Raw genomic sequence first — 27,707 nt, 5'->3', positions numbered from 1 at the left:
AGTTCTTTTTTTTTTTTTTAAACAAAACATTACTTTACATACAAAAAGCACCTGCCACAGAGGTGTAACAATGAATACTGTTTTACCTAGAAGAAGAATACTGGGATGAAACATTTTTTCAGTGAGTAGGCTAACCTCTGAGGTTCAGAGCGCTAACTGCATTGTAAGAGTCAAGCTCCAGGGCGCCTTCATTACACAGAAGATGCTGATGAGTGTTATTCCAAATGTTTCAGTGGCATCAAGTTGTTGTTTAAAAAAATACATGAATTTAGACAAAAAAAATAAGAAGAAACATAAAACTACATATAGTCTAACATACACACACACATGTAGAATACATTGGGAAATAATAAAGAACTAAACACAAAGGGTATTAGCCAATAAATGTGCTGGAACTAGGGTGAGAGAGTTTGGAGGCAACAAACCCAAAAGCTGACCTTCAAAACTACTTTGAGACTCGATGAGAACTCATTCCCTCCTCAAATGTCGTATCAGCAGGGTGATCTAGTTTTAAAAGACCAAATTAAAATAAAAAGGATAATAATCACTACACATTTTATCACGGTTAATTATTAATATTGAGATTTCAAAATCCAAGAAGGTGAGACTCCAATAAGCATACTAATTGGGCACATTATCAGCTTACTGTGAATATTTCACAGTGGTTTCAAAGAGAAATACACACCTGAACAAGATTGTATTCAAATGAAACACTGAATATAGGATGTACGAACATTTAAATATGAGAGAAGGGAATGTAGAAAAATAATAATGGTATCTCCCCACCTTGGGTAAAAAAGAGCACAGAGTCAGGCTGATTTGATTCCAGGAGACAGAAGACTTCCGTCCTAACGTTCTAGATCACTGCCTGCCACAAAGGCCTTCCCTGGGGGTTAACTCCATGATATTCTCAAGAAGGGAGAAACTGGAACTGGCTGGAAAATATTCCAGATGAGAACACAGTTCTTGCTAGTGATTTTAGAAGACTGTCTTTGTCAGGCTCAACATTTATGAATCCCTTCTCTTTAATCCATAATGCTTTGTTAAATCTACTTAAATTAACCCTACCAGTAATTGCTATCATCACTGTTTAAACGAGTGTAGTAAATAATTTATTAATCGATATATTGAAATTGTTACTACTTTTATAATTTACTTATAAATTATATGCTATAATCTCATTTAGTTCCTTCCACAATTTTATGATTTGTAACTGAAGAAGGGAAGAGAGGACAAAAGTCCATTACTAATACAAAGGTAAACATTTCAAATTGATGTCATTAACTACAAAGCCTGTTTTCATACTATTGGAGGAGCTCTGGTGGTATAGTGGTTAAAACTCTATAAATCTCTGCTAACCAAGAAGTTTTTAGTTTGAACCCACTGGCTGCTCCAAAAGAGAAAAATGGGGCAGGTCTGCAGTCTGCTTCCATAAAGATCTACAGTTGGAAATCCTATGGCACAGTTCAACTCAGCCCTAGCAGGTCACTATGTGTCCGACCTCACTCAATGGCAGTGACTTTGTTTTGTTTTATAAACTGTATCTGTAACAATTCCTATTCTCCTCTAGGACAATGCTTTCTTTAGAATCATATACTGTGGCTTGTTTTACAACTGGAAAGCTGCTGTAGCACACACTTCTGTTGGCTGGGATTCGGCTTACAGACTTTCTCCATAATCATACTCACTCTATAATCACTTTTGGGAACTAGGAGTAAATAGTACAGCCCCAAAGTGGGACATGAGTACTTCTTATGATACTTTGGAGCTAAAGAGCCTTTTAAGAGGTGGCTGGAAAAGTAGAAGACACTGGCAACTTGATTGATGCAGTGAAATAGAGAACCATTATCATGAATCTTAGCAAAGTATGTTCATCTCTTTCTATAGGAAAAAATAAAATTACGTGAGGCGTTTGTTTTTGAAGTCTTGTGCTTATTCCTAAGTATTTCATCTTTGGAAAGATGAAAGAGATCCTTGCTGCACAAGCATCTAGATAAACCAAAAGCATCCAGATAACAGTGAACATACAGAAGGCTGCTTAAAAATTATGGAGGTGGGAGAACATTAAAGAAGTCTTTTATTCCCCATACAGAAAACTTGAGTTAAGTCTCCATTCTCCTTGCTATTGGCCATAACAAAACATGGTGGCTCATTCCCAAAGAAATTTCAAATATTCTGCCATTTATATCTGAAAGCAATGTGAAAAGTCCATGGCAGATATAAAATAGATTCCTGAAGGACTGATCTGTGTTTTAATTCTCAAGGAGAATGTACTCTACATCATTTCACTGGTTAAAACATGTGGAGTGAAGAACCACAAGATTCAAAACGTGTACAACAAACACAACAATAACTGAACCTACATTTTATAAGTCTGAACATGCAAGAAATTGCAGAAGTGGGGAATTCGATCTTATTAATCTATAAAATCATAGGTGTTTTTAAAGATATGAGAAAGTCAAGAGGCATATTAAATTAACCAGGAATGCAGAGTGGTCAGATCTCTGAGCTCATTAAAAGAGCCGTGTAATTGCTTAACTCTTATTTTCGATTCTGACTTATTTCTATGTTTTTTTCCTATCAGGATAAATTATCTATAGGAAAATATATATCGTTTTATCCTTTGCTCACTCTGATCTGACCCTGCTTTACATTATCAAGCAAGAAAAGTAAATGTGCCTATTTTATTGTGAGTTGTCTTAATTATAATGAGTGTTTTCCAAAGGGATTGCACTCAGGGTCAGATCAGATCTAGCGATGGTTGTTGCACAGTGTCATTTGAGGGAAGTTCTCAAACTCTCTCCCACACTGGCCTGCTGTGGTGCCACTCTTTCCACCCACATGGCCAGATATCACACCATTTGACTCAGTCCACTCTAATTTATGTAATAACTGCATTATCTACTATTAGAAAGCACATATGTTATGTGGGTTGAGAGGAGAGCCCTAGAATAACTTCTGCCCTGCCCACATTATAACGTGTAATCAAATTCACTCACCAGCTCACTAACAGACATACAAGCTTCTTTTCTGCAGAGCAAAAGAGAGGAGAAAGATCGATGTGAACAGAGAATCACAGATTTTTGTGTTTGGGTAAGACTTCAGAGTTAATTTAACTTCCTTCCAGATGATCAGGAGCAGACCCAGGAGGAGTAAATGACCTACCCAATATTGATGGCAATGCTGGAGTACAGGCCAAATGGGTGGTTGTCTGCAGCTGAGCGTGTACTCCCATTATCTGATCAAGACACACGTAGCCAAGGACATACTGGCCTTGAAAAGATGAGTCGGAGCGCCTTTGGAAATAATTATTGAACGTATATACAGTGAGACCTAAAGACACTGTTACATCACATTCCACGCAGTATGAAGACCACTTCATAATTAAGATAATGGCAAGCTCTTCCATAGTCCATATTTGCCCTCAATATGATAGTGCTTTTACACCTATCCTTGGTTTCACTCAAATTCTCAATATGTTGTTGTTGTTGTTATGTGCCATCGAGTCGGACCCGACTCATAGCGACCCCTCCTTGGGTTTCTGAGGCAGTATCACTGGAAGTAGACTGCCCCATCTTCCTTCTGAGGAGTGGCTGGTGGGTTTGAACCACCAGCCTTCTGGTTAGCAGTCAAGTGCCTTAGCCACTATGCTACCAGAGCTCCTAATTCTCAATATAGTAGGTTCTAATTATTTTATCATTTTTGTTATCAAATATTTTATCATTATCCAAATTTCCATCATGAACTTAATATTATAAAACACTTTATTCCATTAAATTTATTTTAATGAAACAATAATAATTTCTCAATCATATGAAAGGGTCAGCCTGATATAATTACCATAAGGTTGGTAATAATAAATTAAAGATTTTATATATATATATATATATATATATATATATATATATCACATATACTTTTTTAAATAGTATTTTAAAAAATGCTAGGATCATTGTTTTACTTTCTAAAGGCCCCAAGTGATATAAACACCCCTGACTGGAACTATTAAAATGGTAGATCTTATTTCACATTATTGTATTCAGGTTGTAAGCAGCTGTGCTTAGCCTTACAGTATATTATCTTTCTTAGGCTAATTAGAAAATAAAATCTCATTCTTCATTCAGTACCAGTTGGACTGGGTTACAGGGTAAAATATGTTATAATGCGAATCCTCACACAAAATTTTTAATGAATTTGTGTTTATTTTGCTGAAGTACAAAACATATATTAAAACTTCTATATAACAAAAATGCATTTCACTGCTTATTAAATTTTCCTGGGTTTCAGTTTCCCCTTGTAATATCATCTGTGATAACTTCTTTTTATCACTAACTGTCTCAACTCCTGTTTGGTTTGTATCATGACATTAGAATGTTATATGTTATTGCATTGGAAATTATCTTCTAAATTCTACAATGAAACTTAACACACTTAGTGATGATGGTATTGATTCATAGATGTGAAAATTGAAGGTAAATATTTGAGGTAATAATAATTAGGAGCAAGGACAACATCCAAAATAGTATTTTCAAGAAAAATCCAAATGAATATCTAGTCCAAATGCTGATTAAAACCTATCCAACCAAAACACCGCAGATTACCTGGATTCCAATTAAATATGACAAATGAATACTTGACAGGTTTTAATTCCAGTGCTATTTATGTCAGAATGATCCATTAATATTGAAGATGAAATTACCAGGATTGAAGCAATACAATTACACTTTACAGTTAGATGAGTAGTCTGAAAACTTGGACCCAATAAAATTCTTACTCAAATGTCAACTGCTACATTGGGATCATGCAAAGTGCAACACATCTCCTCCTGTCATTACCTATAGATCAGGGATAACACAAATCACAGCGAGCAGATGACAAATGGTTATATAAACCCTGAATTTCAAATGTGTCGGTCACATATAAAGTCAGGAAAAATCACTTTCAATATTATAGTCCTTGCTATTGACAGGACTTAAAACGTGGTAACAAAAAGCAACTACACATCTTCCTTGGGAAATTTTTCTCAGTTAAATTATTATTCTCTTAACAAGCTCACCTGCTATGTTTTCCATGATGTTATGTTTCCTTAGAAGTAACAGACATATGTCTGTGATATATAACTATGTTTTAATAATTCATCTTTTTTTTTCTTATTTTAAATGTGTTGAATCCCCATAAACTCACTAAACAACAGAAAACAATATTGGAATATGTGAATAATTTAAATACAAAGCCCTTTCTATTAATGAAACTGGCCTACAAAAAATATTTATTATGTATCGTGTTGTTTATAGTCATAATATGTTTTACATACAAAGAAAATTATATATGATCATCAAAAAGTAATCTCAGAGGAAAAAAAGTCCCTAAATTAATCCTGACTTTTTATATAGCTATGTCATTGCAGTATTTTAAACATATTTTCATTATTTTTGTGTAAATCATTTCAAACATTTTTGCCTGCGCTGTTTCATAAATATTGCAATTCATATGAAAATTCTTACACTCATTTTAAAAATTACTAAAAGAAAATAAAGTTAAATCTTCAAAACCACAATAAACTCACTCCCATGCATACAAGCACACACCGCCATACACACAGATAAGCATGGCTTCATGGCCATAAGGCAAACTGCGACTTAAACTCTGGATAATTAATCAAGACGTATATGGATCATCGGACCCTGAGATCATTTCTACTCACCCAGGTAACAATATAAACAAAATAATTATTTAACATGATTTAGTTTAGCAATAATTTCACTCAGAGTCAGTTACGATATACTAACTTCTAAAGATGTGTTATACTATGCAAGAAAATAATCCGAGTTTGAATTTCTCCTATTTTAATATGCTCTACTTGTATATTATCGCTACGGAAACTGGTATATGATGAAAAACAAAAATAGAATGTCTTATTTCACCTGCGGGACATCTCAAATCCATCCCTAATTTTCACCAAAGAGACAATGTGTGTGATTCCACTGCCTTTCACGTATAACCATAATTCTTGTTATACTTGAAATAATAATGAAATTAGTAAGAACATTATCATTTCAGTATTTGGAAGCAACCTATTCCTCAGAAAATAAACCCTTTTTCTATGGAAATATAAACAAATAAGGAAGTCTTATAAATACTATTTGTAAACTAATTTTACAACTTAAAGGAAAATACAAGTTTAATTGTTGTAGTAATTATGAGAACTGCTTTATAACATAATAAGAATATAAAATAATATAATTTTCTCTCGTTCTTTTTCCTTGCACAAAAAAGACAGAAACCACATATGTGAATAAGAGGGGGTTCTCATGGCCATTTACGGTGAACTATGAAGAACAAGGAAATAATGTTTCCCTTCTCTGCATTTCAGCTATTCCTCAAAAAGAGGGGTTTGAAAATGGCTTTCTAAATACCTAGGGGCAAAAAAAAAAGTTGAGCAAAGTGTTTTTATTGTCATTTCCTTTCACTAGCAGTGGACAATTGAAGAAATAGTTGCATGACAAAAATGAGTTGAAGATAACAGTAACACGTGACCTTTCTCAGTTGCTATTGTTCAGGAATTGTGCACTAATTTGCTTCTTTCACAGCAGTTACTACTCTGATTATTCGTAAGCAAGTTTATTTCTGACAAGTTGTTTTAAAATGATGGTGCAAATTTGGCAAAGTTTATTGGCATAGTTATGTTCCTTTATTTGGCATTTTTGTATTTTAGCAAATCTTTATAATTTAAAATCAAATACTTTTAGTGTCAGCTATTTTATTTTGGCTTTACACTGACCTTCGTGAGTCTACTTATCATGGCTCACTAGTGTGATTATGTGTGTGGATGTTGTGTTTGCCCCTACCATTTTCCATATGCTCTGCCTCACCAACACTGCCATCCGGCGTGGTCCTTTCATAGTTGTCCTCTGGGAGTGGAAGGGCACCCAGTCTTGGCCCTGATGAACTCTTACTGCTTGGTGTTTCTGACTCCTCCAGCCCGCTGTCATAGCAACTCTGCAGTGACCCCTGATGTGGGTCCTGAGGCTGACTCACAACAGAAAACGTCACTCTACGAAATGGCTGCAAAAGAAAAGATTCTGAATGTCACTACGATATAAGATTGTAAATAATCTTATTTACAAATACATGAATTACATACAATAAGGTCTACTGACAACTCATTCAACACAAAATGGTTAGATATGGTGAACTCTATTTGGGTAACTATGTATTCTCTGAGGCAATGCCTAGAGCTTATATTTTATTACAGGCGGAAAAAAAGGTTTGTTTTTTAATTTTTCAGAAACAGAGATAAGAAAACAGCAATTTCACTAAAACACACATTTAAGTCTGCTATGTTAATTCCACATATTCCACTTTTTTCAATACTGTAGTCTTCACATTTCAAAGCTGTCTTTCACAAATAAACTGTCGAAAAACACAAGAGTCAGTGATTTGAGAAGACAATTAACATCAAAGTAATCCTTTGAAAGAAGCTTCCATTTTTAAATATTTTATGCATTTAACATAATACTTGAAAATTGAGTTTCCTGACAGAAAACTTATGGTATTAATTATACAGCTGATAAACAGGAAATTAAGTGCATTAATAGGAAATCAGAGGTATTTATTAATTCATTCCTAGAGAAATATTTTCTATATGCTTTGAAATTGTTAAGGTAGTACTGAAATAATTGATAAAAGGTCCTTTAAGAATGGAAAATAAACTAAAAAATTCCATTGTATTTGCTTATTATGAACAGCCAAAAAATGTGCAATCTGCTTCCATAAAGATTTACAGCCATGGAGAACCTATGGGGCAATTTTACTCTGTCCTGAGTGGAAATAGACGTACTGCAGTTTTCATTATGACTGTTTACGGTTTGTTAAAAAAAAAAAAAAAAGTAAAGCCATGTACATTCTTTACTTTGTATTTAAAAAGTACTATAAACCTTTATCCATTAAGCCCACATTTTCTATGCTACTGGTGTTGGCTGGACTGATGATTTACTATGTACAGAATTCACAGATAATTTTAACTAGGAGACAAAATGGCAATTTTTTATTCTCATTAAAGGAATAACATACTTGCATCAACATATACTTCTGTATATTAACTGCACATGCGATTATAATTTGAGGAGCTCTGGTGGCATCATAGATAAGGCATTTGGCTGATAACCAGAAGGTCAAGAGTTCAAACCCACTAGCTACTCCACAAAAGGAAGATGGGGAGATCTACTTCCATAAAGAGTTACAACTTTGGAAACCCAATGGGGGTTGCTATGAATTGGAATCGAGCCAATGGCAGTGAGGTGTTTTTTTTGTTTGTTTGTTTTGTTTTTGGTTTATCATAATTTAGGAGCTCTGGTGCCATAGTGGTTAAAGTATTTGGTTGCTAACCAAAAGGTCAGTGGTTCAAATCCACCAGCCACTCCATGGGAGATAAACGGGGCAGACTACTTCTTTAAAGATTAACAGGTTTGCAAACCTTATGAGGCAGTTTTACTCTGCTATATAGGGTCTCTTTGAATTGGAATTAATTCAATGGAAGTGGATTTGGGTATTACAATTTGGACAATTATTACCAAAAATGGCTTGTAAAATCAAAAGGGACTGTCTGAGATTATTCTTGGCAACTGTATCCTTTAAGTTCTTACATGAATTTGAAATTGGTATATGTATGCACATTTTTAAATTTATAAATCAGATTTTTCCCCAATAAAGTATAAAATTCATGTTGCCAGAAAGTAGTAAGAAAGGTAAGGAACATTCTTTTGAAACTTTAAAAGTTGAATGCTAATTGCACAAATCGCTAATCACAATTGGGACCAGTAAGGTTTCTAAATGGGTCATTAATGGGAAAGCTCAGAAGAGTTGTGGCATTTCCCCAAATTCATAAATTAGCTTTGCTAAAGACAAGTACATGTCTCCACATACAGTCCGTTTATTTTTAAAAGAAGATTAAATACTGTATTTTAAACCAGTAGTTCCAGAAAGCTGGTGGTTCAAACCCACCAGCCACTCCTCAGAAGGAAGATGGGCAATCTACTCCCATAGTGATACCACCTCAGAAACCCAAGGAGGGGTCGCTATGAGTCGGGTCTCACTCGAGGGCACATAACAACATCAACAGTTCAGCTTGCATATGTTTATTTGGAATGTACACTTTTTCTAAAATCTTTATGTATGTATGTATGTATTTATTTATTTTAATTCTAGTTAAAAGTCTTGCTCTTAGAACTGATTGAACTAAATGCAAAGGCAGAATATTTAAATCACATATTTCTTTTTGTAATGTCTCACCAAGTTGGACAGCAGTGTTTAAGACCAATTACAAATATATATAAATAGATGTAGTCTGGTATGAAGAAAACACAAGTCATGAGCCAAAATTTACCAATAATAAACTCTCTAGGATCATCATTTCACTAACGATTCCCTTAGTTCTTTACAGTACTATGTTACTGATATTTTACCTTATATTTAAATGAATGTAGAAATCCATTTGCATTTGCTATGTTTTATCTTACATGTACGTATTTCCTTTATACACTTTTTCCATTTGTCATCCCAGTTGACTGCAAATTATCTATGATTTGCTTTATGTCTTGGTCTCACCTCAAAAAATGAGACCACTGAAGGTCTCCTAAACCCACTTTCTTCTGCATGAAAGAGAAATGCAGCAAATACTACTGAATAATTAAATTCTAATTATAACATTGAATTCTTGGAAGGAACACCCACAGTCCTGCAGACATGTTATTGCTTCAAGATGTAGCAATAGGTTAAAAATAATCATGGAAAAACAGAAAGGATGATTAAATACTGTGCTTAATTCTGTTTTATTGACTATAAAGTCTTTCAGAATCAGTTTTCACAAATACATGAAGTTCAAAATGAATACAGAAATACATAAATTATACTAATAAGTAGACAAAAGAGAAAATAAATAAAATATTGTGAGAAACAGTGCTTCATTTTGATTTAAGATTAGAAAACAAAGTGATATCTGGGTGGAAGCAGTGATTTGATAATCAGAACTTAAATGCCAGTGCCGCCAGAAAGAAATGCTAGGCTAGCAGAGAGACAGGTGATTATGTTGGTAAAGAAAAATGTCAAAAATAGAATAACAATTTTCTATCCAACTATTGCCATGAAACTGGGCATTTTATTTTCTTGATTTCCTAATCTATTTTGACTATGAATATTTTAATTCCATACAATATTTTCAGTTGCATATGACATTTAATGATAGAAGAATGTTGTAATTTTAACATAATATGTGTTTATATATTAAAAAAAATACTTAGTATCTTGGTCATCTAGTGCTGCTATAGATAAGGCAGTCTCCTTCTGTAAACATTTACATCCTTGGAAACCCTACAAGGCTTGCTATGGGTCAAAATTGATTCAATGGCAGTGGATTTGGTCTTGGTTGCTATAACAGAAATACCACAAGTGAATGGCTTTAACAAACATAAATTTATCCTCTCACGCTTTAGGAGGCTAAAGTCTGAATTCAGGGCCCCAGCTCTAGGGAAGGCTTTCTCATCCTGTGGCTTCTGGGGAAATCCTTGTCTCCTTTCAACCTCCTTTGCAGATCTCCATTTGCACTAATCTTCTGCTAGCTCTAGAAGGTTCTCAGCGCCGGGGGACTGCAGTTCCAAACGAGCCATTCTGCTCCCTGCTCCTGGTTATTCTTTCTTGGAGGCAATCAGGTCCATCATTCCCTGCTTGCTTCTCTCTCCTTTTATCACTTATGAGATAAAAGGTGATGCAGGCCACACCCCGGGAAACTCCTCTCACATCAGATCAGGTCTGTGACCTGAGTGCGCTGCATCCCGCACTAAACTTGCATATCAGCAACTGATGGCGTGTGCCACAGTCAGCTCCTGGCCTCGCTTTGATTGAGAATATTGAGCTTTTCCATCACCTCTTTCCACGTTGTTGTTGTTGTTGTTGTTATGTGCCCTTCAGTCGGACCCGACTCATAGCCCCCGCCCCCTCCTTGGGTTTCCGAGGCAGTATCACTACGGAAGTAGATTGCCCCTTCTTCCTTCCATGGAGTGGCTGGTGGGTTTGAACCGCCAGCCTTCTGGTTAGCAGTCAAGTGCCTTAGTCACTATGCTACCACAGCTCCTCTTTCATAGATGTAGTCAATTTTGTTACTGTGAATTCCATCTGGCTAAGTCTGCATGTATAATCACCATTTATGGTTTTATAAAAAGGTATTTGCAATGAATACATCACAGGTCTTGCAAAATTCTATAATATGATCTCCAGTGTCACTTCTATCACCAGGTCATATTTTCCAACTACTGACAATTCTCCTTTGTTTCCCACTTACCATTTCCACTGACTCACTCATTCACTGCCATCTAGTCAGACCCGACTCATAGAGACCCCTCCTCAGGTTTCTGAAGTGGTATCACTATGGAAGTAGATTGCCCAACCTTCCTTCAGAGGAGTGGATGGTGGTTTTGAACCACCAGCCTTCTGGTTAACAGTCAAATGCCTTAGGCACTACACCACCAGAGCTCCCTTACCCATTCCAATCTCCAGGAATTATCAATACATCTTGATTTCATGTTTGGTCACTGTCAGACTGCAGAAATTGATAAAACTCTTCAATATCTTCATCTTTGACCTTAGTAGATTATGTGTAAATCTGAGTAATAGAGTTAGCAGGTCTTCCTTGTAAGTGTATGGATAGTATCCTATCACTGACAGCATTTTACTTCAGGATACATCTTGAAATGCTGTTGATGATGAATGGGATGCCATTACTCTTCAATCTGTCATTCCCAACATAGTATGATAGCCTGATTCAAAATAGGAAATACCAGTCCATTTCAGCTCACTAAAGCCTGGGAGATCAATCTTTTTAAGTTTCCTTTCATTTTTGGCAATTCCTAATTTTCCTGGATTCATATTTTGTACATTCCATGTTCTCATTATTAGTGAATGTTTGCAGCTGTTTCTTCCCATTTTGAGTTGTGCCCCATCAGCAAATGAAGGTCCCAAAAGCTCTACTATATTCACGTTATTAAGGTTAATTCTACTCTGTAATAATTCCAGCCTTGGAAAACCTATGGGGTAGTTCTGTTCTACCCTACAGAGTTTCTACGAATCAGAATTGACTGGAAGACAAGAGGTTGTATGTGGGAGGGGAATGAAAAAAAAAAGATCAGGAAAAACAGGTAAACAATTAGAATGAAGAGATAAAATAATTCAAAATAAGATTACATAGGCAAGGTGAAAAGTAAAACATGTTGAGAAATCTCATGTGTGGTATGTGTGTGTGTGTTTAATAGGAAAAAAAAAAGTTTGTTAGAAATAACAAACAAATAAACAAAAAAGGATTCTTTTCTAAGCAACCATATAGTTTCTCTGGGTGACCTCAGACAAGCTAGCTGACCTTTGGTTTTTGTGCCTTAGGCTCAGGGTCTGCAAAACAGAGATAATAATACCTAGCCCTTACTAACTTAAATTCTCTGGGAATTAATGAGCTAGTTTATAAAAAAGAGCCTTAAGCTTCCTCAAAGACACATACTATAAAAGGCACTATACCTCAGGCCACAGCTATATATCGAGAGCTGTCTTCCATTATGTTTTAGAATTGTTTTTAAAGAAAATATGGAGCTGGACTCGGAATTCACCAAGTTTCTAAACAGAAGTTTTAAAATGCATGTAGAATTTAATTATACCATTAATATACTAAATTTTTATTGTTATAAATGCAAGCAAACATATATAGGTAAGAATATACACATTTTTCAAAAGCAATTTAGAATCCAGTATTTTTTCTTATTATGAAAATTTCTATATTTCCATTATTTTAAATGATATTTCCCAAAACTTTGGACCGTATTTGGACAAACCTGAGACTTTTCCTTGAGGAAAACACGCTACTCTTGAGCCTACCCAGATATTTTAGAGGTTTCTACAAATAAATCGGAAAGCGAACTCCAGACACGCACTTCCTGGTCAGTGGATGTAACTTTTATCTTTTCTTTCATCATCGAGGTGATGGAAACACACTAGAATCCCACGGCTTTAAGAACCATAAACTTGATACCAGGATCTGCCATTCTTATTTAATTTCAGTTATTTTCTGGAAATCTAGAGGTCATATCAGCAGTGGGCAATGGTGTTAAAGTGCTATGGCTGTTTTCATGCTGTGGCGGACACTGAGTATAGTAGTGTCTTCCTACCCTGCCCTCCTCATAGGTAATGCTGGTGAGTGAGCCCAAGGTGAGGGATGTGTGACTGCTGTGATCATTTCCATATAAAATTAACCTCAGCCTAAAAAAGGAGCTCTGGTGGCACAGTGGTTAAAGAACTTGGCTGCTAACCAAAAGGTCAGTGGTTCAAACCCACCAACTGCTCTGTAGGAGAAAGAGGAGTCAGTGTGCTTCTGTAAAGATTTGCAGCCTTGGAAACCTTATGGGGCAGTGCAATTCTGTTCTATAGGGTCATAGGGTCACTGTGATAGGAATCGATTCAATGGTAGGAGTTTGCTTTTTGGGTTGTGTTTTGGTTACCTAGTGCTGCTCTGACGAGAATATACCACAAATGGGATGGCTTTAACAAGTAGAAGTTTATTCTCTTACAATTTAGAGGCCTTAAGAGGGTTGGTGTTCTAAAGATATATTTATAAGAACTAAGCTATTTTAAGAGGGAGAATGCAGTGAATCTTTGATTCAGAATTTATTTTTCTTAAATCTCATAGACATGATTGTTAATATAAAATACTTACATTAACCCTAAACCTAGGCAGTCCACAAGGCTTAGAGGGGAAGTTCTCACAGCTCTTTTTAACTCACATACAGACCAGGAACCACGTCCTGTCCTGCTCTCATTCTGAGAGTTCAAGGAAGATTAATTCCCCACGTTTCAAATTCATTAGAGGGATGCACTAATTTTCTAAAAAGTATTTAGTTCTTGAAATATCTAGAAAGCTAAAGTCAAATTATACCACAAGTGCAATAACTGCTTTATTTTCATTTCACCTATTTAGTTTCAGTCATTTTATTTTTATTTTTCCTTTGGTTTTTAAAAGTACCTCCCATGCACCTCTCTCTGTCTTCCTCTTCCTCAATGCCACCGTGTTGATCACTCATATCTGGAACATGGCCCTTCTCCTCACCCAAATCAATATTTGTCTCTACCTATCTAGCAGTGCTCCCTTCCCTCCCTCCCCTCATTTTAGAGAATGATATAACCAATCCTCTTTTTTAAAGTACTGATATAATAACCTGTGCCCTTTGTAATTTGCACATTTGAGGAAACTGATTATGAAATCAACATTGATATGTTATTATGTTTTCAGAATGTAATTGTTACCAAATATGAATGACATTTCCAGGTGCTACTTCTTAAAAAATATTTATCACAAAGTTCATCTATGGTTTCTGAGAAAGGCAAGAGAGAACAAATGCATATTCACTAATATATGGATAATAAATGCTAATTTTTTTTCCATTCTTAATTGTTACATTCATTAAAAAGTACCCATCACAACATAAAAACAATTATATCCATTCCTCATTTATCCATTTGGTTAGGTTCCAAAGACCAGGTCATTATGCAAAATCAGCATTATGGGAAGAGGAAGAGGAGGATGGGAAGGTAATCCTCAGAACTGCTGTGCCCCCAGTACCATATGCTCTGGGTCCTAAGGCCCTGCCAGTTAGGGCAGGGCCAGAGACTGGCAGCTGGGCTATAGGTACAGTTGGCAGCTAAGGGCTCAGGCAATCAGCCAGGGTGGGGGTCAAGATGGTCTGTGGGAGATGATACCCATGCTCATGCTGCCTACCCCCCCCACCCCCACCCAGAGCTGCCCCCCTGCAGCTCCAGCACCCTGCACAGGCCAGGAAGAATCCCACAGAAACAAGCGAACTCTGCTGGCCTCGGAGGGACTGGAATCTGAGAGGCCAGGCGCCTGGGGACAAACACGTGCTCTGAAGAGGAACTCAGTAGCTCAGGCCACAGTGCAGGAGGTGGCAGCCAGCTTCTGCTACAGTCCCCAGGCCTCGAACTAGCCCTGTACCCTTCGTGCTGTCAACTTAGTCCCTCAAGGGAGCTTTAGAGAGGAGCAGCCGCAGCACCTTCCCCTGCCGCCTCCGCCTCCTGGGCCTTTCTGCCCACTTGTGGGCCCTTCTTGAAAGGACTCCCTGAAAATCCACCTCAGCCACCTCTTTCGCTCAAAGAGCTGTAAGAGTGAGTTCTGCATTGGGGATGGGACTGGCAAGAGACCTTTTAGAGTTGGCTGCTTCAGCTGTGAGCCTGACAGACATGGTTAGATCTGTGGACTGGGAGCTGGACAAGAGGGGGGAACACAGGTTGATGCACAAAATAGCTGGATAACAGATATTTACTATGTACACGTGAAATGTAGATAAGGAGATAGTGAGTAAGACATAGGCATATTATGTCCCATAATCAGACACACTAAAGAAAGATGTAGCTTCCATCTACATTAGCAAAACATTCTAAACAAGGACCTACAGGAAAAAAGTGGATAGCTTTCTTTGATAAAACAGTGGTAAATTTTAGAAAAGGGGAGAAATAGTTAGACATTAGAATGTAATTATATACAGCACTTACAATAAAGAGAAAATAAGAGTGCACATACTTTCCCCTTGGAGTCTATTTCTTATAACCTACTGACGATGCCTTTATAAGGATTTTATTTGCAAGAGGATAGGACCCTAAGGATGCCATGTATCGCAAAGAACCTCAGGTTAAATCTCTTTTCCTATTGAATACCGCTCTGTGTCTTAAAGACAACTTTATTGGGAACTTTAAATCTGTACCTTCCTTTTTAGCTTCAGTAGTTTCTCCATAAATCGTCTCCTTATCTGGAACTCACATACAGCTGTCTCAGTCACATCAATTATTTCTGAACGGGATGAAAAGTCTTTTTTTATTTTTTCCAATTCACTTAGTTATGTCCATCAAACAGACTCCTAATGACTCTCTTTGTCAGTCATAAAGCATTGAAACAGTCATGGAGCAGAACACTGCAGTATTATAAGGAAAACTACATTTTGCTTTTAAAGAGGAGCCTCTAAGACACTGGAATCTTTTCTTGCAAATGAACAGGAACTTAATTAATCTGCAAATATTCTCAACCAGTGTCAGTGGTTGTTGAACAAACATATCTAGGATTCCTCGGTGCATTAGCTACAATATATCTGGCAGAACCTTCAAACGAACTTTAATCAGGTTTTTAAACCATTTAAGGGCATCATTCTTTGCTAACATCTCAACATCTCCATACTTCAAACTGCCTTTTTCCTTTAAAGTCAATAGCAGATGAAAGGCCATTAAAAAGAAACATGTTGAGACATTTGGATCAGTTAATTAAAACACTCATTTGGGGAAGAAGAAGTTAAATGACTGTACTCTGTTTATTTTCCCTTGTGTGCAATTACATATTTGACATTATTGTTACAATATGTACTTCAGAAACTAAGAATGCAATTAATACTTTATGCTACTGAAGATCAACCCAGTATTCCGTAGTGACTCAAACGCAAAAAATAAAATGTAACATTTATAAAAGAAATATATTTCTAATGTCTATTATGTATGATATATCATGATAAATGGTGAAAAATAATTGACTTTTACATATTATTTTATACTATTGAAAGTTCTTCCATTTATTATGTGAAAGTATGTCTTTATTCCACCCTTAAACAAGTTAGAGATTGCTATCTTCCCAATTTGCAGATACAGCTGAAGTGACATGCTGTTGTTGTTGTTAGGTGCCGAAGTGTCAACTCTGACTTGTAGGGACCCTATGTACATAGTGGCTAAGGCACTTCACTGCTAACCGGAAGGCTGGCGGTTCAAACCCACCAGCCACTCCAAGGAAGGAAGATGGGACAATCTACTTCCGTAGTGATCCTGCCTCGGAAACCCAAGGAGGGGCCGCTGAGCCGGGTCCAACTCGACGGCACACAACAACAACAACAACATATACAACAGCGATGCGCTGCCCGGTCCAGCACCATCCTCACTATCCTGGTTACGCTTGAGCCCCTCGTTGCAGCCACTGTGTCAATCCATCTCCTAGAAGGTTTTCTCCTTTTTCCTCTCATCCTCCACTTTACCAAGCAATGGTCCCTTCTGACAACATGAGCCAAGTAGATGAGATGAAGTCTAGCCATTTTCAGTTCTAAGGAGCATTCCAGGTGCACTTTTTCCAGAACACATTTGTTTGTTCTTCTGGCAGTCTGTGGTACTTTCAGTAGTCTTCCCCAACACCACCATTCAAAAGTATCAATTCTTCTTCAATCTTTCCCACTGTCCGCCTTTCATATGCATATGAGGCAACTGAAAGTGCCATGGATTGGATGAGGTTTACATTAGTCTTCAAAGTGACATCTTTGCTTCTGAACACTTTAAAGACGTCTATTGCAGCAGATTTTCCTGGTGCAATATGATGGATGATTTCTTCACTGTTGCTTCCAGGGCTGTTGACTGTACAATCAAGTAAAACGTAATTCCTGACAATTTCAATCTTTTCTCCACTTATCATGATGTTGCTTATTGGTGCAATTGTGAGGACTTTTGTTTCTTTCTGTTGAGGTGTAATCCATAATGAAACCACAGTCTTTAATATTCATCAGTAAGTGCTTCAAGTCCTCTTCACTTTCAGCAAGCTAAGTTGTGTCATCTGCATATCCTGCATTGTTAATGAGTCTTCCCCCAATGCTGATGCCACGTTCTTCATATAGTCCAGCTTCTGTGATTATTTGCTCAGCATACAGATTTAGTAAGTATGGCAAAAGGATATAACCCTGACACACACTCTTTCTAGTTTTAATCATGTAGTATCCCCTTGTTCTATTCAAATGACAGCCTTTTGGTCTATGTACAGGTGCCACATCTGTAATTATGGGTTCCAGAAGTCCTATTCTTCACAATGTTACCCATAATTTGTTATGATCCATGCAGTCGAATGACTTTGCATAGGCAAGAAAGCACAGATAAACATCTTTCTAGTATTCTTTGCTTTCAGCCAAGATCCATCTGACGTCGGAAATGACATCCGTAGTTCATGTCCTCTTCTGAATCCCTTGAATTTCTGGAAGTTCCCCATCAGTATATTGCTGCAACTGTTTTTTAATTACCTTCTGCAAAATTTTACTTGGGTGTGGTATTAATGATATTGTTTGATAATTTCCACATTCTGTCGGATCATCTCTGAAATAGCAATCTGTTCCAGTTGGTTGGCCAGAGAGCTTTTTTCCAAATTTCTTGGCATACACGAGTAAGTGCCTCCAGCACTGTATCCATTTGGTGAAATATCTCAAGTGGTATTCTTTCAATTCCTGGAGCCTTGTTTTCCACCAGTTCCTTCAGTGTATACAGATAAATTACATGACTTGAAATGGATGAATTCCAATAGTTAGTGTCCAGAAAACATGATGCTCTTTTGAAATATATGTTGTGACCTATATTGAATCAGGGGACACACACACAGACACACACACACATATTGACTGCTATCAAGTTGATTCTAACTCAAGTGACCCCTGTTGGGATTTCAAGGCTATAAATCTTTATGGATGAAAATTGCCTCATTTTCCTCCTACAGAGCGCTAGTGGTTTAAATTCTTGAGCTTCTGGTTAGAAGCCAAGTGTCTTATCCACTATTCCATCAGAGCTCATATATATACACATACACACACACACACATATGTACATACATGTATATAATTTTTTAATATAGGTTTCACTGTATATAGTCTCATCAGTAAAATGAAGATAAATCAATATCTACTACATTGGATTATTAAGGAACTCTGTAAGTGTAGGCAGGCTGGGACTTGGGGGCTGCTTTTCACTTGTGGGCAGCTCTATTTCAAGGCTGTTGCCCAAGGTAGGAAGTGCAGAGGGGCTAGGAACAACTAAGGGAGATGAACTTGTCTGTCAAAGATGACTTCTTCAAGACTAAGGTGTGCCTAACCCAAGCCATGGTATTTTTAATCACCTCTTATGCATGCGGGGTGTTTACTACTGTCAAGTGGTTCGATAACAATTTGCATTTTATCAGGCATTTATCTTTCTTCAAAATCTAAATTTAAACCTCAGTGCATGATATTTTAAGGGATACTGACAAATAATGTGAGCTCACCTTTCCTACATCATACTAAGGGGTTCTGGGCTAATTTCTAATCTTTTATATGTCTTTCAATTAATCAATAGCACATTAACATTGGTCATTTTTGCCTTCCCATTTTTTTTTCTCCATTGCCATTTTTAATCTTTGCAATTCATAACAGATCTTTCCACCAGGTTACCACTCATTCACTTAACTCCTTTCCTGGAAGATTCTGTAAATCCAGCCACGCTTCATCTTTGTCCACAGTTGCTGAGTGCTGCACAGGTCTCCATTCAATCATGTGATCCTTATATCTGAGTCCCCTACAACGTGACTTTTATTATTATTATCATTATTGTCAACGTTGTAGTTGGTGCTATTTTTTAATCCTCTGAAATTCAAAATTCAAGATTTTATATAATAGGTCTCTTCCCTTATATCAAATTATTGGAAAGTATAATTGCTAGGACACTCAATATAGCTCATTGTTAGAACATTTATTAATCCTTCTGTTCTATTAATGTTTTTCTACATTAGTAAGGAGTTCTCAACTAGATTGTAAGGTCCTTGTAAGCAGAGTTTATCTATTTTACCCGTTTCATTAATAGTACCTTGAAAGTACTTAATAGTCAATTGCTTTTAATTAACATGTTGTGATATTTTGTGTCCTTTTTGGAAATAACCCTGAACTGGGGAGATGGAGTATTTGGACTCAAGTATTGGATCAGATATTAAATTTGAAATCTAAGACAATAATTCATCTTTAAGTTTTAGTATCTTCAACTTTAAAATGATAGGCTATAGCAGATTCTTTCTAGTTCCTTATTTCTCTGAGATTGTAAGAGGATACACATTGGATCAGTGAATTAAGATTGAAATAGATGATTTAGATATAGTAAATATAGTTCACTAATTAAGACATTTCTTACTAAACTTCATGGTCTTGAAAATGTACATGCATTTTGAAATAGTAAGCAGTTGCTGATCAAACAAAGATCATAAACAAAGAATACCTATGATAATCAAACATGCCAATATTAACAAAAAGCTAGACAGATGGTATAGGTCCTTCAGGCTTAACATCATTTTCAAAAACTAAATACATTCCCAAAGAACAGTTCCATGGAAAATGTCTACTTTGTCTAAAATTTATCTATCCTTTGAAACCACCTCTTCTGTAATTATTTCTTTGACTCAATCCTACAAGAATGTTGATTTTCTACTATGTGCTAGAGCCTATTAGACTCATCTGTTTCCTAAATAGATGGTTCTAATACCAAAGTTTAGCAAAAAAGAAAAACCTCACTGCCGTTGAGTCAGATCCAACTCAGAGCGAACCCTCCTTGAGGGTTCTAAGGCAGAATCACTATGGACTAAAGTAGATTGCCCATTCTTCCTTTTGAGGAGTGGCTTGTGCATTTGAACCACCAGTCTTCTGGTTAGCAGTCAAATGCCTTGGCACTACGCCACCAGAATTCCTCAGTTTAGCAAGGTTGATAGGAAATCAAATGGTGAAAGTATGCTGGGTTGTAGTGGGATTTCAGATCCCAACTCCTTGTGGACTTTACATAATGCCTTGTAAAAATTTATGTTTACAGACACACAGATAAGAAGACAGGGAATTCTAGGTAGGTGATAAAAGAATATTGGCAGGCAACTAATGAAAGGGGAAAAAAAAAAGCTGTCTTACTGGTGGTATTTATCCAACAAAGACTGACGTGCTTGCACTGTGCTGAAAAATCTACATGCTGCAAATTCAGGCTTTGAGCTCCAGTGGACATACTGTGGATAAATCCTACAAAAGTCCTCACAGAATACAAGCAAAGGTTTCTTTCTTTCTCTTCTGGCATTGTGAGAATCATCAAAAGCTCAGGTCACATACCGTTCAATTGCTTTGCATGACTACCCTACACACTCATGGAATTCCAGTAGCAGTAACAGCTGAATGAGGTCAATAAATCTACATCATAAATTACATAGTTGGAATTAGCCTGCAGCCGTTCAGGGGAGTAATATTGGAGGATCAAGTGAACCTCCAATCAAACTGCCCAGATTTCCAACTATTAAAGCATTGTTGCTGGGTTTGTTAGGTGCCCAGGTCGGCACCATCCTCACACTCATTGTTCTATTTGACTCCAGTCTTGTAAGCCACTGTGCCAATCCATCATGGTGAGGGTCTTCCTCTTCTTCACTGACTCTTTACCAAGCATAATGTGTTAATCCATGGACTGGTCCCTCCTGATAACATGTCCAAGTACATGAGACACAGCCTTGCCATCTTCACTTCTAAGGATCATTCTGGCTACACTTAATCCAAGACAGATTTGTTCATGAATGTGGCGTCATGGGATATTCAATATTCTTTGCCAACATCATAATTCAAAGGCATCAATTATTCTCCGATCTTCCTTATTCATTGTCCAGCTTTTGCATGAATAGAAGGTCATTGATAATACCATGGCTTGGTTTAGGTGTACCTTAATCCTCAAAGTGACATTTTTGCTTTTTAACATTTTTAAGATGCCTTTTGCAGCAGATTGGCACAATGCAAAAAGATACCTGACTTCTTGACTGTTGCGTCCATGAATGTTGGCTGTAGATCCAAGTAAAGCAACTAAATCATTAGCAACGAACACATAAGCAAAGACAGTAAGAACAAAATATTAAACTTTAATAAATTACCTACTAAAAGACACAGAAGCATAGATAGGAGCCTACTTCACAAACATTCGAATCAGTTTTCCTGTGCTGAAGTGAATGAAAATAAAAGGTGCCTTTTAGAATACACTCAAACAGATGCTTCAGGTTGTTTTATCTTTTTCTACTTTTCTATCTTAGTCATTCCATCTAAACTGCACCTGGTCAAATGTTGAGGAAATTGCATACATTTAAAACCCATGGATTTTCATATTCCATGGAATGGAGATCTATGTCCTTAAATAGCTTTCTCTCATTTGACTGGAGTAAAATGTCTAACAGGAATCAAAACAGACAAGTGGAGTAAGCTACCGAAGTAATACTTAAGCATTTAATTACTAAACAGAGTTGAAATCTAAGTTTTCAGCCAGAATTTTCTGCTACACAGGTGAACTCCATTTCCACTGGCATCTCTGTAGCTCACACATATTATCTCACTTGCTTACACTTTATTTAAAAAAAAAAAAAGTAATGATAACTGATTGCCATCGAGTAGATTCTGACTCACAGTGAACCCCTTCGGGTTTCCGAGGCAGAAAATCTTTACAGAAATAGGTTGTCCAACCTTCCTTCCATGGAGTAGCTGGTGGGTTTGAACTGCCAACCTTCTGGTTAGCAGTCACATGCCTTAGACACTACACCACCAGAGAAGCTATTAAAGTCTAGGAAATAGATTCTCCTCTAGAGCCTCCAGAATAAATGTTGCCCTACTAACACCTTGATTTTAGGTCAGTGAAACGCATTTTGTATTTCTGATCCTGAGGATTATAAATTAACAAATCGGTATGGTTTTAAGACAGAAAAATCATGGTAATTTGTTTTAGCTGCAATAGTCAGGGAGCCTCGAGTTCTAAAGGGAGAAAGCAGTGGAGCAGTTTGGCTAAGCCTTCACATTTATAAAAGAGATTATAGTCTTTCTTCAATTTTAAACTGTTGTTCCATTGCTGGACCACCTCACCTGTCAGAATGATCATTCTAACAACTGCTTATTTATTTTTTTGTTAAAAGTGTCAATTTAATAAGTAATAAATATTAAAATAATCTTTATTGCATTATTATGGCCTTTATTTTACTACAGTGAAAATAATCATAATAGCAACCCAAGCAATAGCAGGAAAAAAAAAAAACAACTAAGTGGACCTGGTCTCTGAGATGCCAATTGGGAAAAATTACCTCACATTACATCTTAGTCCTGTCTGATACATAAGTAATACTGTACATGGAGAAATTTGTGGACTTTCTAATCAGGAAATCAGCATTTCTTTTCCTGGTATCAACTCTCCATTGAACAGTCTTGGGCCACTGGCTCAATCTTTGCAAGCCACATTTACCTACGTAAATATTAATGTTGAGTTCTCAACTGCAAAAATGGAAGGAAGAGCCAATGAGATCTTGTAAAGGAAAACGCTTTACACCACAGTTTTATATAAATATAATGGTGTTCACTTCTTCCCTCTAGGCTTGAATCCATGGGCCAAAGATTTGTAGAGAGCTAATACAAGCACATAGATAGATAGATAGATGTTGTTGTTGTTATGTGCCCTCGAGTCGGACCCGACTCATAGCGACCCCTCCTTGGGTTTCTGAGGCAGTATCACTATGGAAGTAGATTGTGCCATCTTCCTTCTGAGGAGTGGCTGGTGGGTTTGAACTGCCAGCCTTCTGGTTAGCAGTCAAGTGCCTTAGGCACTATGCTACCAGAGCTCCCAGATAGATAAATAGATAGATAGATAGATCGATAGATAGATAGATAGATAGATAGATAGATAGATAGATAGGCAAACGAACAAATAAATAAATTCCATGAACTTGGAGAAAATGAATTCTTCTGTACATGTTAAGGGGGAAAAAAAATAATACTGTAACATACATATTTATTTTTGAGAATAATCTACTCCACACTGGGGAAAGTTAATAAACTCGAACTGAGGCCTGGCAGAGTTACTACATTTATAGATAGTGCTTCTTACTCACTTCCTTCTTTCCTGTTTCCTCTTTGTTTTAGTAGAGACACTTTTGGAAAGGATGAGAGGATGAGTTCTTTGTATAAAAATTGGAGGTTTTAGGGTAAAGGAATAATATAAATTTATTACATGAATAAAAAGTAAGCACCTTAGCATTTCATGGGAGCTCTGGTGGCATAGCACCTGAGACATTTGACTGCTAACCAGAAGGTTGGAAGTTCAAACCCACTAGCCACTCCTCGGAAGGAAGATTGGGCAATCTACAATCTACTTCTGTAGGGATACCACCTCGGAAACCCAAGGAGAGGTCGCTATGAATTGGAGACTTCACGGAAGTGAGTTTGGAGGGTTTTTTTTTTTTTAGCATTTCATGGATTCTTTTGGAAGCTGAAGATACTCAATGACAGACTAGTCAGAAACACTTGTAGGCCATAGATTTTAATTTTAATCCTTAATTTCAGAATATAATTTATTTTATCCAATACCTGTCATATATTATTTTGATATTAAATGTCACCAAAAAGGGAGAAAAAAGGAAAAAAGCAAACCTACTGCCATTGAGTCAATTCCAGCTCATAGCGATCCCATGAGTTGTTGTTGTTATGTGCCATCGAGTTGGACCTGACTCATAGCGACCCCTCCTTGGGTTGCCGAGGCAGTATCACTAGGAAGTAGATTGCCCAACCTTCCTTCTTAGGAGTGGCTGGTGGGTTTGAACCGCCAGCCTTCTGGTTAGCAGTCAAGTGTCTTAGGCACTTTGCTACCAGAGATGCTCCACAGGGTTCCTTGGTTACAATCTCTACGGAAGCAGACTGACAGGCCTTTCTTCTGTGACCCTGCTGGGTGGATTCAAACAGCAACACTTTAAGTTGGCAGCCCATCAAAAACCTCTGTACAACACAGGGACCTCTATTAAATGCCACAAGTGTAATTCATTTCATTTACCATATCCTTAATAAAAAAATGTTGGCACTTGTAAGTTTATTTTAAAGGGGATATTTTTAAATAGGAGGATAAATTAAACAAATCTGTGAGGCAATAGAAGGCCACCCTGTAGTTTTTCTATTTCCATTTGACTTTGTAATCCGGGTACATCCATATTTGCAAGAGACCTAGGGAGCCGTATCTAAAATAACTTATTTTTACCCTCTTACATTTTGACCTATGACTTTTTTCATTTTGTCTTTGAACTTCTCCCCACCACACATTTATATCATTGCCATTTTTTACCCACTAATTTGCTGATATCTTTATTTTCATTTGTAAAATGCCAAAGTTATGACACTTTGGCATTCATAGTTTGCTAAATGGAGTATAGTCTAATAAAATGCTCAACTTACTAATCCTTCTTTGGCTTGGATCTCATTATATATATTCTGTGTATTAAAAATAACATGAATAATTAACCAAGTAATTAAATTATCTCTTTTATTATAGGTGAATCAAGATAGTCTTGGCATCCTTTTCTTTCCTTTTTTTTAATGACAACGGCTTATATTGGCAGACCATGGATTAACTAGGAATAGCATTTATTACCGTTAGTTGATTTGTCAGGGGGCCCTGAAGTAAAACATAGAGCTACATCATTCAGCAAGAGACTTACTATATTGCTGCAACTGATCAATAGAAGGAGAAAATTTTTCCAAAGAGTAAGTAATCATTGATAGCAGACATTTCCCAAAACGTACTGAAAGAAGGTAACTTCCTTAATGATACAGTTGATAAAGTGTCTGTACGTAAACTCATAACAATATGCCCTAACATTCATTGACCAGTCCCCATGTGCCCATTCAAAGCTTTGCTTGTCACAGTCTCACGATGGGTAGGGTAGCTACTCCTTTTTCTATGCATTTTACACAAGAGAAAACCAAGGCTCACTGAGTTAACCTAGCCAAGGGGATACAGTTGCTAAGTGACACACAGGTTGATTCTTGCTCACAAAGGAAAACCATGTCCTCAATTGAACTGTAAGCAGTTGATAAACAGACACTGAGGTTTCTGTGCATATTGATAAAGACACTGTTACAACTAAACCACATTTTAGCACAAACTATTTTAAAGAAAAGATGGCAGAACCTGGATGACACAAGATAACTAGTCTGCAAAAGAAAAAAAATCAATTACTTTAGCCACGTCTGATAAAGTTTTCATGGATGCCTCAGGTTGAAAAATTAGACACGTACACTTGAACTCTACCAAATGTTATCTGTAGTGTGTGGCATTTAAGCCAATTGTAAAGAAAAAGGTATATAATTCTCCTTCAATCATGTGGGCTTAATCATTTATAGAAAGTCAATAAGCCTTGCCTTGTTTTATACAAGTCAGCTGTTGTTAGACTCTGGCTGCACATTTGAATTACCTGGGAAACTTAAAAATATTGATGTTTGGGCTGCATTCCAAAATTATTTTGGGTTAAGGTTTAGTATCTATGTCATTAAGGTTGAAAACTCACTGCATTTCTAAAGTAAGAAGGGGATCATACTGATATTATTCGGCTTTGGCTGCCACAAAGCTCAGCACTCAAGTACAGTACACATATAAGTCTAAATTAGTAGGTATATTTGCTTTTTACTCTGTGGTTTCTGAAGTACTATTTATACTTTAATATCCTTATTCAAAATGTGTTTCATTGTGAAACACCTCAATTCTTTATAAAGCAGGTAGATTATATTTTGAAAATGATTGCAAAACAGCTCAAAATGAATATTCATTCTCATTCACCTTTTCGACGTGCTTTTTCACCTTGCTTTGCTTTTTTGGAATCTTTAGTTCCAACAACAGCTGGGGGCCTTGAGACTCTGCCCCGCAGAGTAAAGACTAGGAGCCTCCATTTCTGGGTCTCAGTGCTGCGTGAATCAGACCCAGGAAGCAGTGATGCTCCATGGGCCTGAAGAGACATCACTCATGGGCATATGCCATTCCAGGGTGGGGCAAAGAATAAAAACAAGAAACCAGAAATGATTGGTGTCCGACAGGCAGGCCACTGCATATGTATCTCCCCATACTAAGTTGATTTTAAAATAATGTCCAAGATCATCATCCCTTTGGATATTATTTATTTTGTATGACTTAAAAAGTTTAAAATATTTTCCAGTGAGTGTTTTGCATAACACCTGAGCTTTCAAGTTGCCAAGGGAATTTGTTTTTTCCTTGGCTATGGTGTGGCTATTTGAATTGACAAGAAATATGAGGAGAAAACTCCCTGAGAATGTTATAAATCAACTTAGTGTACAGAATTAAAGCTGATAAGGTAAGAAGTTCTCCCGATGGAAAAGATCACAGTCCATGGGAAGGAGTAGTTATAATTGGGTAGTTTTGCTAATATTTTTTTAATTTCAATCTTGCTTTTCAAAAAATTACTAAATCTGTATAATGAATAAAGAAAAAGAATCTGGCTGTGTTTTTGACAGCATAGAATATACTGTTCAGCACAGTAAAATATATTGGAAATTTAATGAACCGAAAATGTGATTTCAACTGAGTATTTTGTGAATCTCTCTGAACACTTCAAATCTGTAAACTTCTAAAAATAACAAAAAGTTGCAGCTAATACCACAACAATTATCAACTTTGTCATTGTTATAGCTAACAATGAGATGCTCCTTATAGCTGGACATAAAGTGGGAGTCAAAACCCCATTATCAAGACATTTACTATGGCAAGACCCAACACCAAGGACTGCATCCAGTAGCATTCTGTCACCAAGGCCCCCATCCCAATGTACATACTAATTCACACAAATACACAAGAATGCAATTACAAATTGGTAAAACACAGACAGAGTATTAATGCCATAGTTATGTGAGTCTTAGTGTAGAAAAAGTGGTTAAAGTTACAGAGATAGACTTCAAATAATGAAGTCAACAGCAGAGGAAAGCCCAAGAGATGATGCCTTGGAATTTATCAGAAGACTACACCTAGTCCTAGCAAGCCTGCTA

At 36.7% G+C, this 27,707-nt stretch overlaps 1 protein-coding gene across 1 annotated transcript in view; it reads right to left on the bottom strand.

Moving 5' to 3' along the window:
- The window catches only part of PCDH7 (protocadherin 7), a 598,799-nt gene that overhangs the window by 296,464 nt on the left and 274,628 nt on the right, over positions 1-27,707 (bottom strand). The window contains exon 3 of the mRNA XM_042782922.1: positions 6,849-7,065. Coding sequence (XP_042638856.1) covers positions 6,849-7,065 — 217 coding nt within the window. The remainder of the gene's footprint in view (positions 1-6,848; positions 7,066-27,707) is intronic.

This window comes from Orycteropus afer, unplaced genomic scaffold (genome assembly GCF_000298275.1).
Source record: "Orycteropus afer afer isolate SDZICR_OR568_19922 unplaced genomic scaffold, OryAfe1.0 scaffold00514, whole genome shotgun sequence".
NCBI lineage: Eukaryota > Metazoa > Chordata > Mammalia > Tubulidentata > Orycteropodidae > Orycteropus > Orycteropus afer.
Note: the sequence above shows the minus strand (reverse complement) of the source record. Positions and strands in the feature narration are given on the sequence as shown.